Here is a 15,922-nt window from a genome sequence, read left to right on the forward strand (position 1 = left end):
CTATACTTTAAACACGGAAGCTCTTATCATAAATGCGACATAAGTTTGTCTTTTATTACCTCATGAATAACGAATACAAGGGAAGGAAAGGCAACTCTGAAATATATGTTCTATACTAACATATGATTTATTAATGCGATTACAATTCAACCTATACTAATGATGCAAGCGGAAATTCAACCTACACTAACCTATACTATGAATGAAAATGAAATTCAACCTATACTAACCTATACTACGAATGGAAAACAACTATCTTATGCATGTGCCACGATCCTGGGATGTGCGATGCTACCGCCGGTCTCACATGGGTGCCTTACCTTTATTTGAAAATGTGGTAGCACGAGGCTTGAGTATTTCTAGAATACTCAGTAAGTGACCCCCTATCGGGGTTATGCAACAATCACATGCAAATGAGATGATGGAACCTATCTTTCAATCTATCTTCCTACGGTGTTGTTCTAATGGGTAATTTGGATGTGTACCATATACTCTACACACAGCCCATACGTACGAGTATGGGCTCACCAGTCAGTTCGCACACCGCTGGGCCACTTTCTTTGCCGGGCGAGCATACTCTAGGAGCTCATTAGGTCGGACACCCATTAGAACTAGTAACCATCACGGCAGTGCTATGCAAAACATAACGATCGTACCCCTGCCCTTGGATGTACGCGTCCGTACCCTCGTGATGGAATAGGGGTATCCCCCCATGAGCACACATAATGCATGAGGTCCCCAATATTTCTACTTTTATCATTAATGAATATAACCTCACTATCATCTTTCATGCTTAACATATCATTTCTCATTTTTCAGTCTACGTATCATACATAATCCTAACGGGGTTACATTTCATGCAGTTTATCGTGATTTCATGTCATACATTTCATGCTGTTTACATTCAAAATTATTGTACCATTCATGCCAAAATCATCCATACATATCATAAACGTCACAAGCACAACACATCACTTCATACACAGCATACATTCACATTTCACAAGCGTTCTTATTCAAGTATAACAGTCTAGCATACAATTTAATGACACGTGCGAATACATGGGCACGTGCCGACAAACAACATACAACGTGTAACCTACGACGGATGAGCACTTACTTGGTAGGCCTTAGCCGAAGTACTCCCTAAAATTTAAACGTAAGCTCCTAGCTCCTCGTATACGTCCTACACTTCCGTTGGTGGTTGGTTCCTATTGGATCATTCAACACCTTCGTTAGTATTTCACAAACATAATTAATTTCCATCTTGAATTTGTGAAATACGGCCTTAAAATGATCTATTTTACCTTAAACGGGGTCGAAATCAAGTCCGAGAGGGTCGGAACGATGCCGAACAGGTCAGAAATAGAATTCCCGAGCCGAATAAGCCGTCGGAGCCGATTAGCTTCCGCCGGAGCCGAGGGGAGTTTTGCGCCAGATACTGCCACGTGGCTGTACCAGAAGCGGCCATGTGTGCTATTCGAAGTCGGGCCGAGGCGCGAGTTTTTGAGTTGCAATCGCGGGTCTGGGCTGACCACGAGTGGTGAACCAGCCTGGGCTGAAAGGAAACTGTTGCAGGTGGGTTGGCCGTCAGCGTCGAGTATTGATTGGGCTTGCGGGTCTCAAGTCGGTTAGATTTTTTGTCTCGGGTCGCGGCTAATGGGTTAGGCCGTAATTGGGCTTTCTGGTTTTGGCTGAGGCGTCTGGGCCGCGGGGTGTCGTCGGCCGAGGTTTGGACTGGAGTGGGTTGGACTCAGTTCAGGTCGCAGGGTCCCGACCTCGGGTCAGACTTCGTCTTCTTCGCTCGGTTATTTGAAATTTTCTAGTGATCTCTCTCTTTCCTCGGTAACGCCGTTTCTAATGTCCGTTTTCCTCCTTCTCCTTTCGTTCCCGAGTCCCCTCTTTCCCCTAATCCCGTTTATGGTGTTATTTTGGCTCGAAAAGGTATGAGACTCCCAGATCTGAGAGGTTTCGAAAACTCGATGTTCTGTCTTCCTTCTCCGACGGTGTACGACGTGTATGCAACGTCAAAATCTATCCCTAGTGTGTGTAAAGGTCTCTAGGATTATTTTCGTGTTGTAGATGAGAGGTTTCGAAGTCGATTTCGTACGGTTGGCTTCGCCGGAGCGTCGTCAGTTTCTTCCTCAAACTCTCAAATTTTTTCGTTTTCTTCCTTGCAGGTGGTTTGACTGAGGATTGGGGTCTGTTGTTGTGGTGACCCCCAAAGTTTGGCGAGGCTCGTGGGTCGTGTGAGAACGAAACTCCGGCGCGTCGGAGTTTTCGGTCTCGCCAACTACCACAAATTTTTTTTTTTTTTTTGATCCGTTACAGTCCATGTTCAATCGTTTGCGACACAACTGACTTACCTCTGCACTAGGCCAAGCTCAACCTTGCCTCTACTCGGAACCTATTTTACCTCTACTCGGGACCAAGGTCTCTCGATGTAACATTGATTCGATTATTATTTCTTAGAAAGAAAGAAAAAAAAAAGAAACTCCTAAATTAGCGTATAGCAAAATAAGTGAAATTGTATTAAACTAGTGTTGGTGACATTGTGGAGGCTTCATAGTAGAAGGAAGAAGGTGTAGGGAAGAGTGGATGTGAGAGAAGAAAGAAAGTCTGTCAAGGTGAATGGGGGAGAAGAAAGTAAGTGAGTTTGGAGACATTCCTTCATAAAAGAGAAACAAGGTCTGCCTCAAATGACCTGGTCATAATAAAATAAACCACACCTAATACCAAAATTTTTAAATAATTTCAATACTTGTAACGGTTTGATCATGAATTGTAGAAAAGATTGAGTTTGTTCTTGGACTCGTAAAAAGAATAGTTGAGCATCTTTGCTCTAATTCGGTTAAACATAAATTTTGAAATTTTAATCAAAATAAACCCTTTAGACCAAAGTGATAGTGAATCAAAACATACAAAAAATTTTTTTTTTTTTTTTTTTTTTTTTGATAAATGTGAACCAAAAAGTTTAATTTTGGCCGGCTCCAACTTTGGGGTATTCTTTAATTTATAATGCTTAATGCTGTTTAGGTATGATTATTGAATTCATATTTCTCAGTCAATACGTGCCTTTCACATCAACACGGTTTGGCTCTTGGACAGAACCATATATAAAAGTATTAATTTAACAAACATTTTTTCTTTCCATGACCAAATTTAAAAGTTAGAAAAAAAAAAAAGAAAAAGACATCAAGTAGACTTTTTTGAAATTTCTCAAAATAAAATTGAATAATCTAATTCAAATGAAATTTAGATGAGATAATAATTATGATTTTAGACATTATAAAAGGTCCAAGATTCATATCGTTGAAATAAAAAAAAATTAATAAAATTGTGGTATGTATTTCTATGTGTACTGTATACGTGCATAAAAAGAGAGTTGAGTAATCTAATTTTAAATTTATTCGTAGTGGGAGAGATGTGTTTTTCAAAATTTCATAACTCTTGAAATGATTGGATCCTCAATCTTAAAAATGATTGAGTTTGCTATGAGTCACCCATGAAAAGAGTCAATATGGTTTTTGAGGATGGTTTGTTGTTTTAAGTTGATAACTAAGCCTACTTGAGCTCTGTATTGAATAATCTTAGTGACATTGACTCTATACGCCAATAAGGAAGCTGAGTTTCATCAACGGTGTCCAACCTCCTTCGTCGAAACTAGAACAGGTCAATTCCACTCCCTCATCACCCAATCCACAAACCTTCTTCCTCAATGGAAATGGCAGAATCAAATATAAACACCATTAACACAATCAAAACCAAAAGGTTAATCTCAAGGATTTCATCAGAGAATGGCCATGGCGACTTGGAATCAAACTCCCTTTGATTGCTTCATCATCCTGCTTTTGCTTGTAGCGTTTTCAAACGCTCAATCTGATGTATTGACACAAGGCCAGGAACTAACACCTGGGTCTTGGCTAATCTCAGCCACAGGGGCTTTTTCCCTCGGGTTTTACAGTCCTAGTCTACTCAACAACAGTCACATAGCCATTTGGTATGAAGGAGATCCAAAGAACCCAGTGTGGATAGCCAATCCAAATTTTGCATTTCCCAGAGATTTTGGGATGCCCTGTCTCACAATCGACAGCAACGGCAGCTTGAAGATTGTACCTAAACAAAGAAATGGACATGCCTATAGTTTCTATCTCTATGAAGCTGAAGAGCCCATGAACAGCAGCGCCATTCTACTCGACAATGGCAATTTTATATTAGGTGTGTTGAATCCTGATGGGTCAATCAAGCAACAGCTATGGCAGAGCTTTGATCATCCAACCGACACTCTTCTACCTGGGATGAAAATTGGGATCAATCATAAAACTGGATCTACTTGGTCTATAACATCACAAAGAGGAGATTATTCTGTTCTATCAGGGTCTTTCACACTCACAATGAATCCCAACAATACAAACCAGTTACTGCTATTACATAGAGGAGCTATTTTCTGGACTAGTGGAAACTGGCGGGATGGCCGGTTTGAATTCTCAGAAGAACTTTCAAGCATCAACAATCAAGAATTCGTGTTCAGGCGATTTTCGAATGAGAATGAGACCTTCTTCAATTACTCAACCTCCAACTTGAACAATGGAGTGATTGAAATTCAACCCCGGTTGAGATTGGTAAACGATGGAAGATTGGTGGGGAGTAAGTGGGATTTGAAAGTTGAATGTCCCTATTTTGAGAACGAGTTGTTTGAGGTGGCTAAGGGTGTTTCTGGAGATGGGTGTGTGGGGAAGAAGCAGCACAAAGTACCAGAATGTCGAAATCCGCCGAAACGATTTTCGACCACGCAGAGATTTGGTAACATGGAGAGAAATAGTTTGAGATACAGTGACAGTGAGAATCTCACAATTTATGATTGTGAAAAGATATGCATTTCAAGCTGTGGTTGCATAGCTTTTAGTTCTACGAATGAAGAAGGCACTGGCTGTGAGACATGGAATGTGGGAGCAATGTTTGTTCCTGGGAAGGGAAGCAGGCGGATTATTTGGTCCATTCAGGAGACTGAAGGGAAAGGTAAGCTGGTTACTCCAAATACTTAGAATTTCCTCAACTTTCAGAATTGTGTTAATATTTTGTCTGTTTTCAATTGGTTTATTCAAACTCCTCACAACTGGATATGGATTCTTAGTTCCTGCAGGAAAAAAAAGGGTATGGTTGGAAGTAACAATCGGTGTAATAGTACCTACAACTCTTCTCCTATTGTGTTTTATTTTCTATCTCAAATGGAAAACACAAATACACAAAGGTAAATCAAAAAACTCTCCTTGGATGTCTTATGAATGCATGAATTGAGTGCACTCATTCGCTTTAATCTACAGCTATAAGAAAACTGAGGAAGGATTCAGAGCATCAAAATTTTCTACAACAAATGGGGGCCAAATCTAATAGTTCTAACATTCTGAAAACTAAGAACAAGCAGAGAAGAGATATAAAGAACTCCGAACTGCAGTTCTTCACATTTGAAAATGTAGTTTCTGCAACAAATAATTTCGCTGACAATTGTAGGCTGGGAGAAGGTGGTTTTGGACCCGTTTATAAGGTACGTATCATTTTCTTTTCAATGTAGCATAAGAAAACTATTTATAAAATAAAAATGATAAGTTAAAGATCACATATTATGAGTGCAAACAATGATTAGTATAAATATGAAACAAAAAGAAGATTGTAATATAAAAGTTTGAACAAAATGAGTTAATATTCTCAAGAGAACTGAATGAGTTCAGTTGTGTAGGGAAGTTTGGATGATGGCCAAGAAGTTGCTATTAAGAGACTGTCAAAGAATTCCGGACAAGGACAAGAGGAGTTTAAGAATGAAGCCATGCTGATTGCCAAACTGCAACACACTAATCTGGTTAGGCTTATTGGTTGCTGCATTCATAAAGAAGAGAGATTATTGGTGTACGAGTACATGCCCAACAAAAGCCTTGACTCCTTCCTCTTTGGTTAGTGAATTAGGCAAGCTTTAAACACTTGTATAAATGCATGGTTCGAGATTTCTTTCTTTCTAACACGTCGTTGAATTTACAGATCCAGTGAGAAATTTAGTACTAGATTGGGACAAACGACTGCACATAATCCAAGGGATAATTCAAGGACTACTTTACCTTCACACCTATTCTAGATTACGAATAGTTCATCGAGATTTAAAAGTTAGCAACATCTTGCTTGATGATGAAATGAATGCAAAAATATCGGATTTTGGCATGGCTAGAATCTTTAAGCCCACGGAACAAGAAGCAAATACTAGTCACATTGTTGGTACATAGTAAGTGAATTCAGTCAAATTTATTATTCAATACTCTTTTGTTAATCGCCGTTAGGCTAAAAAGTTAAGTCGATATCATATTAAATATTGTCAATATCAAAAAGCTTAATAAGTTGTCTTTTTGTATGCTTTTACATAGTGGATAAAACTTACTCGAGGTACACAAACATTGCAGTGGTTATATATCACCTGAATTTGTAATGGGCGGTACTTTCTCGATAAAATCAGATGTCTACAGCTTTGGAGTGCTGTTATTAGAGATCATAACAGCTCAAAAAAACTACAACAATTATGACGTTGGACGGCCTATCAATCTCATAGGACATGTAAGTAGCAAAGAAGGGAAATCTATGCATCTTCGGTCTTTTTCTTTATCTTTAGTCTAATTAAGAAGTGCTTAAGGAATTAAAGTATTGAAGAAGTGGAGTGAATTCTTTTCAGGCATGGGAACTGTGGATGGAAGGCAGAGGAGAAGAACTGATTGATTCAACTTTGTACAACTCCGATCAGAAACAAAAAGCTCTAAGATGCATCCATGTTAGTCTTCTATGCGTCCAACAAATGCCAGCAGATAGACCTACCATGCTTGATGTTCATTCCATGATTCTTAATGATACTACTCAACTTCCATTGCCTAAACAGCCTCCATTTTTCATCACCCAGAACGCCAAATTGGAAGGGATGATAGATGGCACAGAGATCAAATCAGAATCAACAACAGAAATACGTTCTTCGAATAACATGTCAGTCTCTATTATGGTTGCCAGATGATTTTCTTCAGTTCGGTCTAATCTTCTATATTTTAAAAGGGTTCTAGCATAGCTCTTGAACTATAATTTTGTGTCTAATAGATTTTTGCCTTTAACTTAGCTATATTAATGTTTATGTATCTAAGTTGTGAGCTGATTTCGTGTCAGTTACCAGTGTTTAATGATATAAACATCAGACCTTGAGTTAACACAAAAATATAGATGGCAATGATTTTTCTTGGAACAGGGATAAAAAGCTACAATATTGCACAGATCATCCATCTTCTTTAATGATACTATGAAATTGTTTCAGAGTTTGTTTAAAGCGTTTTATAAGAATATATTGTAACTAAAGGCTACGTTTCAAGGTTCTAAAAATTCTTTTCGTAAACAATTCTAATTAATTAGTCAAATTTTCAACTTCCAGAATCAGTTCTCTTTAAGACCGTCAAATTTTCGTCCTATAAATTCATTGGTTGAAAGTAATGACTAGAGATCAATGTCTCTAATATGTCAAATCTTGAAATGAAACTACTTATGGATCTCTTCTTTTTTTGGAGGGTAAGTCTAGAAGAACCACATGCTTTGTAAGGAAAATCCTGATGTGGGAAAGAGACCTTGTGAAAAACACTTGTTGGGGAATAAGATATGGTAAATGAATCAGATAAATGGGTTGTTGGATGCCTAGACCATCCACTCTTAAGATTATATGTCCTACTGAATATGGAAATTTTAGAAGGGTGGCTAAGCTTATTGATTCTAATGGTCAATAGAAGAACGCTGTAAAGCAAATATTTAGAGTCAGATGCTAATATAATTTGGAGTATTCCCCTGATAAGGGCGATTACGAAAGATGAAATCATCTGGCATGATTAGAAAAATAGTTGTAATTCAATGAAGAGTGAATGCATATGGAGAAATGAATTGTCCATCAGACTCCACATACACACAAAATATCAAGTCCAAGTACTTCAACGAAGTAGTATAGGTGCTGCATTTCGAAATGAAATGAGGGAGAGAATGCTGACCTTTTTCAAGCCTTTCCGGTTCTTGCTTGATGTGGATGTAATGGAAGTCATAGCTATCCATGATGCTTTAAACATTGTGATGGAGGGGGTTTACATTCCATCGATGCAACCTTCAATTTTGAATTATCAAATTAATTCACGACAATGCAGGCAATGAAATTGAGGTAGGAATCATTATCGCAGAAATTTGCTTACTCGTTCCCATTTCACCGTTTGCCCCTCCAAATGGTGTAAAGGCTACACGAATCACCCTGCCCATGGACCAAGTAAATTAGCAATTGATGCAGAGGAACTGGAAATCTTGATTGAAGATGTTCCACATGGTATTCGGGAAACCTACACGAGAGGGGACTGTCGTACTGAGGGTGTGCTTCAGTAGGGTAGTCTGTTATGTCTTTTCCACCTCCTTTCTTTGCTCTGTAAGCTTCAGCAAAGAAAAAAATAACTGTCTCTACAATACTACAACTGTCGATACCAATTTGTTAGCTCTGATACCAATGCCAATCCAGTTGTTAGCTCTGATACCAATTGTTAGGATCGCTCAACAACGCAAACACTAGATGAACACAAACAACCGGAGAGATCAAGATGAATACAAACAACAGGAGAGATCAAGATGAACACAAAGAACAGAGAAAATACAAGGAGGAATATTGGCTGCAAGTTTTATATTGATGATTTACTTATTTGTACAGCAAGAGAGAAGGAAGAGAAGTAGATTTTGAGAAATTTACTAAATATAGCTTCCAAATATTTAAACAGATATAATCTAACAAATATATTCCTGTCAAATTACCAAATCTCTCCTATGTATATCTCTATCCTATTTTTAGGAAATATCTTCCAAATATATGTCTAGATCTAGGCATCAGGCTCCATGTCCCATGGCTCAAAGTCTCCTATTAAGATAAAAAGGCAAAAATGACAAACATTAGTTCGGGTCATTGTGATTCTACAGTGACGGGGAATCTTCAGTAAGTTAAAGAGCTTTTGTGAGTGCTAAGCTACTAATCTTCATCAGTGATCTCCATTTAACTTCCGGCAACCTGGGAGATAACTATGGTGCTTGAATCCAGTCAATGAGGGTTTGTCTTTTCCGTTTCGTTTGAACCTTTTGGCTTTGTTCCTCATCTAAACTTCGTTTCAAGTTCTCCAAATCATCTTCACTTATCATACCATTCAATCTTTTGTTTAGTTCGTATGCTTCAGCCATCTTCCTCCTGCAATCTTTGGTAGCTATATCATGTGATACCACTGAAAAGGAAAAACAGTAGACTTGAGTGATTGAGTTGGTGAATCAAATATGATCGACTAAAAGTAAATGAATTCTAACTTTAAGAAGATGCAGCATAACTCGATCTGTGTTATAAAAAATTATCGTTTTACCTGTCTCCTAATAGATAAGCCTAGAAATTCTGGGGCAGCTCGTGAGAATATTTCAATTACTTTCTTGAGAACCCAAATTCCATACTTGATTTTATTGCTTTCTGCACTCAATCATATAAGACTACATACCTCCCTTGGCATCTCTTTGTTGAGGATTATTGAGAGGAATAGTCTCACGTTGACTAATTGAGAGGAATAACATGGGTTTTATAAGTAAGGAACACCATCACCATTTGTATGAGGCCTTTTGGAAAAACCAAAAGAAAAGTAAGGAGAGTTTATGCTCAAAGTGGACAATATCATACCATTGTGGAGGTCCGTTGTTCCTAACATGATATCAAAGTCATGCCCTTAACTTAGTCATGTCAATAGAATCCTCATATGTCGAATAAAGAAATTATTAGCCTCGAAAATATAATCAGAAGTATAGTCAAACTGACTCAAGTTTCTTTGGGCCTCTATTTTCGTTCGTAACTATTTGATGGGTCTTATTTCTCTTGACTGAAGTTCCTTCTTGTAGTCTAGCTCCTTTTTGTGAATTTTTTTCATTTTTTCTCAATGAAAATCAAGTTTTTTCCATTTCAAAATAAATCTCAGAACTAACCTGGCTCTGGGTAGTCTTTACCGATGATGCACTTTGCCTTCTTTTGGATGCTGAGAGGAGCTGTCCATGGCTCGTATATGTACTGCTTGGGCATGTCTGCCAATCAAACGTTGGATTTCAGAACGGCAAAATAGAGCACAAAATCAATCATGAAACATGAGTAATTCATGGTTTGCAGGGGAAATTGTTTTCAATCATATTATTCTTAGCAAAACTATTTTTGAAAACTACTATTTACAAGCATGTGTTCTTGTAAATTCAATTTATCCTAGAAAGACAGTAATGATACTACACTAACAGAATTTTCTTATAGAAAACATTTCAAAGAAACCATCAGGAAAGTTTTGTATTAAAAAACAAAAACTGTTCTAATAATAGTATCCAAACAAACCCCTTGCTTACCTTTTAAGACCGGAAGAAAATGCCTAATGTAGTCACCGTTCGGGTCATACTTCTTTCCGAATGTGACAGGAGAGTATATACGATTATACTGACAGCCAAAGACAACCAACAAAATCATGAAATGTAAAAATGAATTATTGCAACAAAAAGAGAGAATTATGAAATATTATCATTTATATTTCACATGGTCATGGTATTTTTATCCCATATTTAGCATTAATTAAAAAAAAATTGACTCAGATGATCCAGCAAGTAAAAGCTGGTCGCCAAATTTAAAGCTGTGTGTTCGCTTAATGCTTTCAGCACTTGTAACAAGTATCATTCCATTTACCTCATAATGGTGGTAGAGAATCCACGCTGTACTTTTATGAGAAAAAAATTTATCGTTGTATTTAGTTCCAAAGAGAAAAAAAAAATTACGATTCTAACATCAAGATAGTTACTAAGAAACAAATCAAACCTGATAAAAAAATGATGAACACGATAACCACATCCAATTTCCATTGTTAATAGCCCAATCTGAATCAATCAAAAGCCTCTCGAACACATCACGACCTTTCTCCCAGTGAACAAACTAAACCCAGAGAGAGAGAAATGAAAATATAGTAATGACATCAAGATAAACTAGAAAGTCAATGCTCTATCATTTCCAAAGCTAAGACACATACCAGATCTCCGCGAGTTAGGAAACATGCAACACAATGTCGTGCTAGGTGGTGCATCCAACCCCATCTACGAAGCTACAACCAAAAAATAAAACAACTGTTTCGCTATCTTATGGCCATGTAGAACTAAGGTCACCTACCTAAATGTATAGATGGTAATGGAAAAGGATAAACTAGACTAACCTGAACCATGATAGCATCAATCCAAGGAAATCCTGTTCTTGCATCTCTCCATGCCGCCAAGAGTTCATTGTCATCTTTCCAAGGTATCTACAATTTCATTTTATTCACTTTAGCACATACAACCTTGAGTAAACAAAATAGTGCTACCAGGTCCAACTTTTGTCACCTGTAGTTAAGCCTGATATTTTAATAATCATAATTTTCTTTTCACAACTTCTTTAGGCTTAGTTCGGGATGCTACAACTTTTGAAATAATTGTTGTCAGCTTTCCTTTTAAGAAAATCAGTGTCATATGAAAAAAGTTTGTGCTGGGTAAATTTCAGATTTAAACCTGGAAAGTCCAATTGCAGTGTTTAGTAAATTAATACTAAATTGTTATGAAATAAACATATATTTCAATTAAGCATGAGTTTGTATTAATATTTAAATTCAAATTTTGTATAAGATAATTATGTAAATTTTTTATAGAATTTTAATTACAAATTATATTTTGTTTATTTTAAATAATTTGATAAAAATATCAAGAAAAAAATTGTTATAAGAAAATTTTGTTTAAAACAAAATCTAATTTTAGTTCAAATACAAAAAAGTAAGAAAAATAAATTAGAAGCAACTAATTAAAATTTAAAAAAAAAAAACTAATGAGATGAGATAAATCGTAAAAAATAATACTCTACTACTTTATCATGATTTTAAACAGTGGGTGAAATCCAAATCTTGCACATCCTTAACGTGGAAGCTAAAAGAATTCAATGCTGGTTGAGACAGATACAGTTTAAAAATCTTTAAATCAAAGAGAAACTCGAGTTCTATAATCGTCTTATGCTAATCACTAGAAGAATTCATGGAACTTTAGATCAGATAAAACTTTGCTGATCTGGAATACTGGAACCAGTTTCATTGTGGAAGATCAGTGTTCGTCATATTAGATCATAAATAATAGAAAAGCATATAATACATTCACTTTTATGCATGCAGGCTACAATTTTATGCCACAATCACCACCAGAACTTTATCACAGAGGAGAAGTGAGAGATAATAAAATATCTAGTTCTCTAGCCAACAAGTTGTAACGAAAAAAAAAATTAGGCAGAGTCCTTAATTCAGACAAAGAGAAATGATGAGTAAAATCAGGTACCTGTTTGCATATTTTATTATCCTTCATCCGGTCAAAATTAGGCGTTCCAAAAGCTGCAGTATAGAAAAACTCTCGCCATAGAAGCTGTTAAGGAAGACAAATTTTGTTACTACAAAGACAGACACCATGACATTGCGATGTCTGATAGGCACAATAATAAACCTGTCCAACAAGGGAAACTGGAGGTGTTGTATGCCCTTTGACATTTTTATATATATCTTGAACACGTTGATAGAAGTACCTGGAAGAGAGACACCCAAACTGCCAGAAAAATTGATAAGAAAATTGAAAGAAAAATGGGGAAAGCTCGTTACTACATACCAAAGAGAAACAAATAGCAAACATACAAATCGATGATAAAAAGAATTTGACAATTCACTCACTTTCAGATAGGGCGATAAGACAGTTGTAGCTGGCTTTAAAAACGCAGATGGATCACCTTTGGGTTTCTCAAACTTTGCCACCCAATCCTGCAAAAAATCCGATTAAGAAACTATCGGAGTATTGATACAACTAAATTTATCATCACTCATCGATTTAAGTTTTTGGGTTGAATGATGATTTAACGTGATATCAGAGTAAAAGATCTTAAGTTTGGACCCGTATAGTGTCATTTTCTCCCCAATTAATATTGATTTCTACTTGTTGGCATTTTTACAAATTTTCAAACCCACAAATGAAGGAGAGTATTGGATTATTGATATAATCATATTCAACATAATACACCAGCAGCTTTTACATTCATAGTTGATTTAGCAGAAATCTTACACGTTCATCACTGACTTACCCAAACAGCTATATCCATTTAGTAGGTTGTCTATGCGTTGGTTTGCTAATTTAATGCTATATTCTTCTTCTTATCCTAAAAAGAAATATGAAGAAGTAGGGACCTTGGAGATAGAAGCTTAGAATCTTCAAGAGTTTTGGGGATGAAGCTGTACCTTGTTACTCAATGATTCTTCTAGCCTCTTCAAGGCTTCCGTTTCACCTCCTCTAAAAGGAGTCCATTCAACCTGCATAAATCTAATTTTTATTGCATATGTAACAGACGGCAGATTCATATTACAACATAAAAAACTTCAAACCTTTTCCATGTCTTCATAACCAAGGTCTTTAATTGTTGGAACATCTAAAATCTGAGATCTTCCGGTGTCGCCAACAGGAGGAAGTGAAGAAACTGTGGTAGACAGAGGGGCACGTGCCCAAGAGGGCTCGCCAGCAAGTTTTAGGAAGGATTGATAACTCAGAGGTGGCCTGCCCCCATTCTTCTCAACAATTATCGTTACAAATTAAACCATCGTACTAACTAATTGAGAACAAATTCCACACAAGAATATTGCTTTTAAATTGGACCTTTTAAACTAACCTTTTGAATAATGTCTGCCGGATTGAACAGAGTATGGCTCACAGGAGAGAAGACTTCAACCCCAGCAGCAGACGCATGGTTCTGCGAGAAAACAGACGCACACAAAATTTCCGTCGTCAAGAGTTCAAACTCAGAGTAATAATTTAACGTTCTAATTTTTGAAGTATGGTGAAAAGTAACGTTCAAATTATAAATGCTCAATTCTCAAGGATCTTAAGTATTTTATAGACCCTTCTTAAATTTAGGACAGACTAAGCGGTGGGAAGTGTCGGTTGAGGATTATTGGAAGTGAGTCCCACATTGGTTAATTTAGTGGAAGATCATGCACTTATAAATGAAGAATATTATCTCCAATAGGCCTTTTGGGGAAGCCCAAAGCAAAGCTTTATGCTCAAAGTGGACAATATCATACCATTGTGGAGAGTCGTGATTCCTAACATGGTATTAGAGTCATGCCCTAAACTTTAGTCATGTCAATAGAATCCTCAAATATCGAACAAAGAATTGTGAGCCTCGAAGGTGTAGTCAAAAGTGACTAGAGTGTCGAACAAAGGGTGTACTTTATTCGAGTGCTCCAGAGAACACAGTCAAGCCTCGATTAAGGGGAGGATTGTTGAGGACTATCTCCAATGGTATGAGGCCATGAGAGTTTATGCTCAAAGTGGACAATATCATACCATTGTGAAAGTCGTGATTCCTAACAGTTTCTTCTTTCTTGTCTCCGTCAATGACTACGAGTAACACTTTTACAGCTTCCTACTCAAGATTTACAAAATAATTGGCCAATATTTTTTAAAGAAACAAACAGTCAAACAAAACAAAACAAGCTTACTTGAACTCTACTGTCTAAAGCCTGGTAGTAAGGATCCGTATCATACTCGAAGCAAAGCTTCTTGACATTCCACTGCAAGAAAGTGAAAGCATCCACAGATAATAAACTAATAACCATAAACAGAAGCTACAGTAACAGCTACTCTAGCTCAATCCTCAGAGAAAATGTGAAAAATTACAAGATATACCTCTTCCAAGCAGCGAATCAATACCTCACCAGGCTCCCCGTGAAGAACCAGCAAGCGCGAGCCGAGCTTCTTGAGGTTCATATCCAGGTCCACGAGGCTCTCAAGAAGGAACTGAATACGGTTCAGTCCAGCCCTAGACGATCCAGGGGAAAACGCCGAGGGATCAGGCTTCATGTAATGTGGATCGATGACGAAAACGGGATAGAGAAAATTGGCGCTCTTAGCCGCATATTCAAGCGCCGGATTGTCGTGAATCCTTATGCCCTTTCGAAACCAGAGCAAAGAGCTCGAATTAGACGCCATGAACTTGTTGGAAGTCGAACAGTGAAGAGAAAATGGTTGAATCGCCGCCCGCATTGAAGTACCTCGGACGGACCTTGGTGTCTGGTGGTGACTTTCGCGCCCAAAATCGTTGGGAAATTTGTACATTTGCTAACATACGCATGTATGGACAAAAACGGTGCCGTTCTAGTGTCGTCGTGAAGGAAGTGAGACTAAAATGCGCGAGAGGCGTAGGGTAAATAAAACGACACGTCGTATACTTTTTCGATGGACGGTTTTGTATGGTTATAAACATGCTTGATGTTACGGGACACGCGACTGCCACGTCGCAATCTAAATAAATTTGTTTTCTTTTTTTTTTTTAAAACACCAAAAAAACTTGGTATAAAAAATAACATATTTAATAATTGTGCTTTTAATTATTATTATTTTCAATTTAAAAAATGTACGAACCAACCTCTGTTTTTGTTTTATGTTTTTTATTTTTAATTTGGCACAAGTAGATCAACGTTACGCGCGTCAAAATTATGGGGGCAAACTTAAATTGGGTTGTAAAATAAAATTAAATCAACCAAAAATTCGAAGTGAGTAGTTTGGTAATCGAAACAAGGCTTACAACTCAACTAAACTTTCCATTTTTTTTTGTTGGATTAGGTCGACAGTCATTCATTTTTTTTAAATATAATATATATTACTTTAATAACTAAAATATCAAAAAAATTAAATATCAATTTATCCTAACTCATGGGTATCAATTGTTACATATATCAAATATTCTTAATATTTATAAAAAATTTAAAAATAATGTACGGTTGGAAATTATATTTTC

At 36.9% G+C, this 15,922-nt stretch overlaps 2 protein-coding genes across 2 annotated transcripts; one reads left to right on the forward strand and one right to left on the reverse strand.

The window, feature by feature from the left end:
• The first annotated feature begins 3,645 nt into the window (after positions 1 to 3,645).
• LOC111778355 (G-type lectin S-receptor-like serine/threonine-protein kinase CES101) lies at positions 3,646 to 7,232 on the forward strand. The gene is made up of 7 exons (XM_023658129.1): positions 3,646 to 5,019; positions 5,135 to 5,251; positions 5,325 to 5,545; positions 5,738 to 5,948; positions 6,034 to 6,271; positions 6,447 to 6,597; positions 6,713 to 7,232. The coding sequence occupies exons 1-7, from the start codon at positions 3,798 to 3,800 to the stop codon at positions 7,040 to 7,042; spliced, it is 2,490 nt and encodes an 829-aa protein (XP_023513897.1). The 5' UTR covers positions 3,646 to 3,797; the 3' UTR covers positions 7,043 to 7,232.
• Positions 7,233 to 8,934: 1,702 nt separating this feature from the next.
• LOC111778241 ((6-4)DNA photolyase) lies at positions 8,935 to 15,186 on the reverse strand. Its single transcript, XM_023657947.1, has 14 exons — positions 14,812 to 15,186; positions 14,625 to 14,696; positions 13,793 to 13,873; positions 13,512 to 13,691; positions 13,368 to 13,439; positions 12,810 to 12,896; positions 12,589 to 12,687; positions 12,427 to 12,510; positions 11,289 to 11,375; positions 11,109 to 11,180; positions 10,901 to 11,014; positions 10,441 to 10,528; positions 10,039 to 10,134; positions 8,935 to 9,302 (listed from the first exon to the last, which is right to left on the reverse strand). Exons 1-14 carry the CDS (start codon positions 15,166 to 15,168, stop codon positions 9,106 to 9,108), a joined length of 1,686 nt encoding a protein of 561 aa, XP_023513715.1. The 5' UTR covers positions 15,169 to 15,186; the 3' UTR covers positions 8,935 to 9,105.
• Between the last annotated feature and the right edge of the window lie 736 nt (positions 15,187 to 15,922).

This window comes from Cucurbita pepo, chromosome LG17, assembly GCF_002806865.2.
Source record: "Cucurbita pepo subsp. pepo cultivar mu-cu-16 chromosome LG17, ASM280686v2, whole genome shotgun sequence".
Lineage (NCBI taxonomy): Eukaryota > Viridiplantae > Streptophyta > Magnoliopsida > Cucurbitales > Cucurbitaceae > Cucurbita > Cucurbita pepo.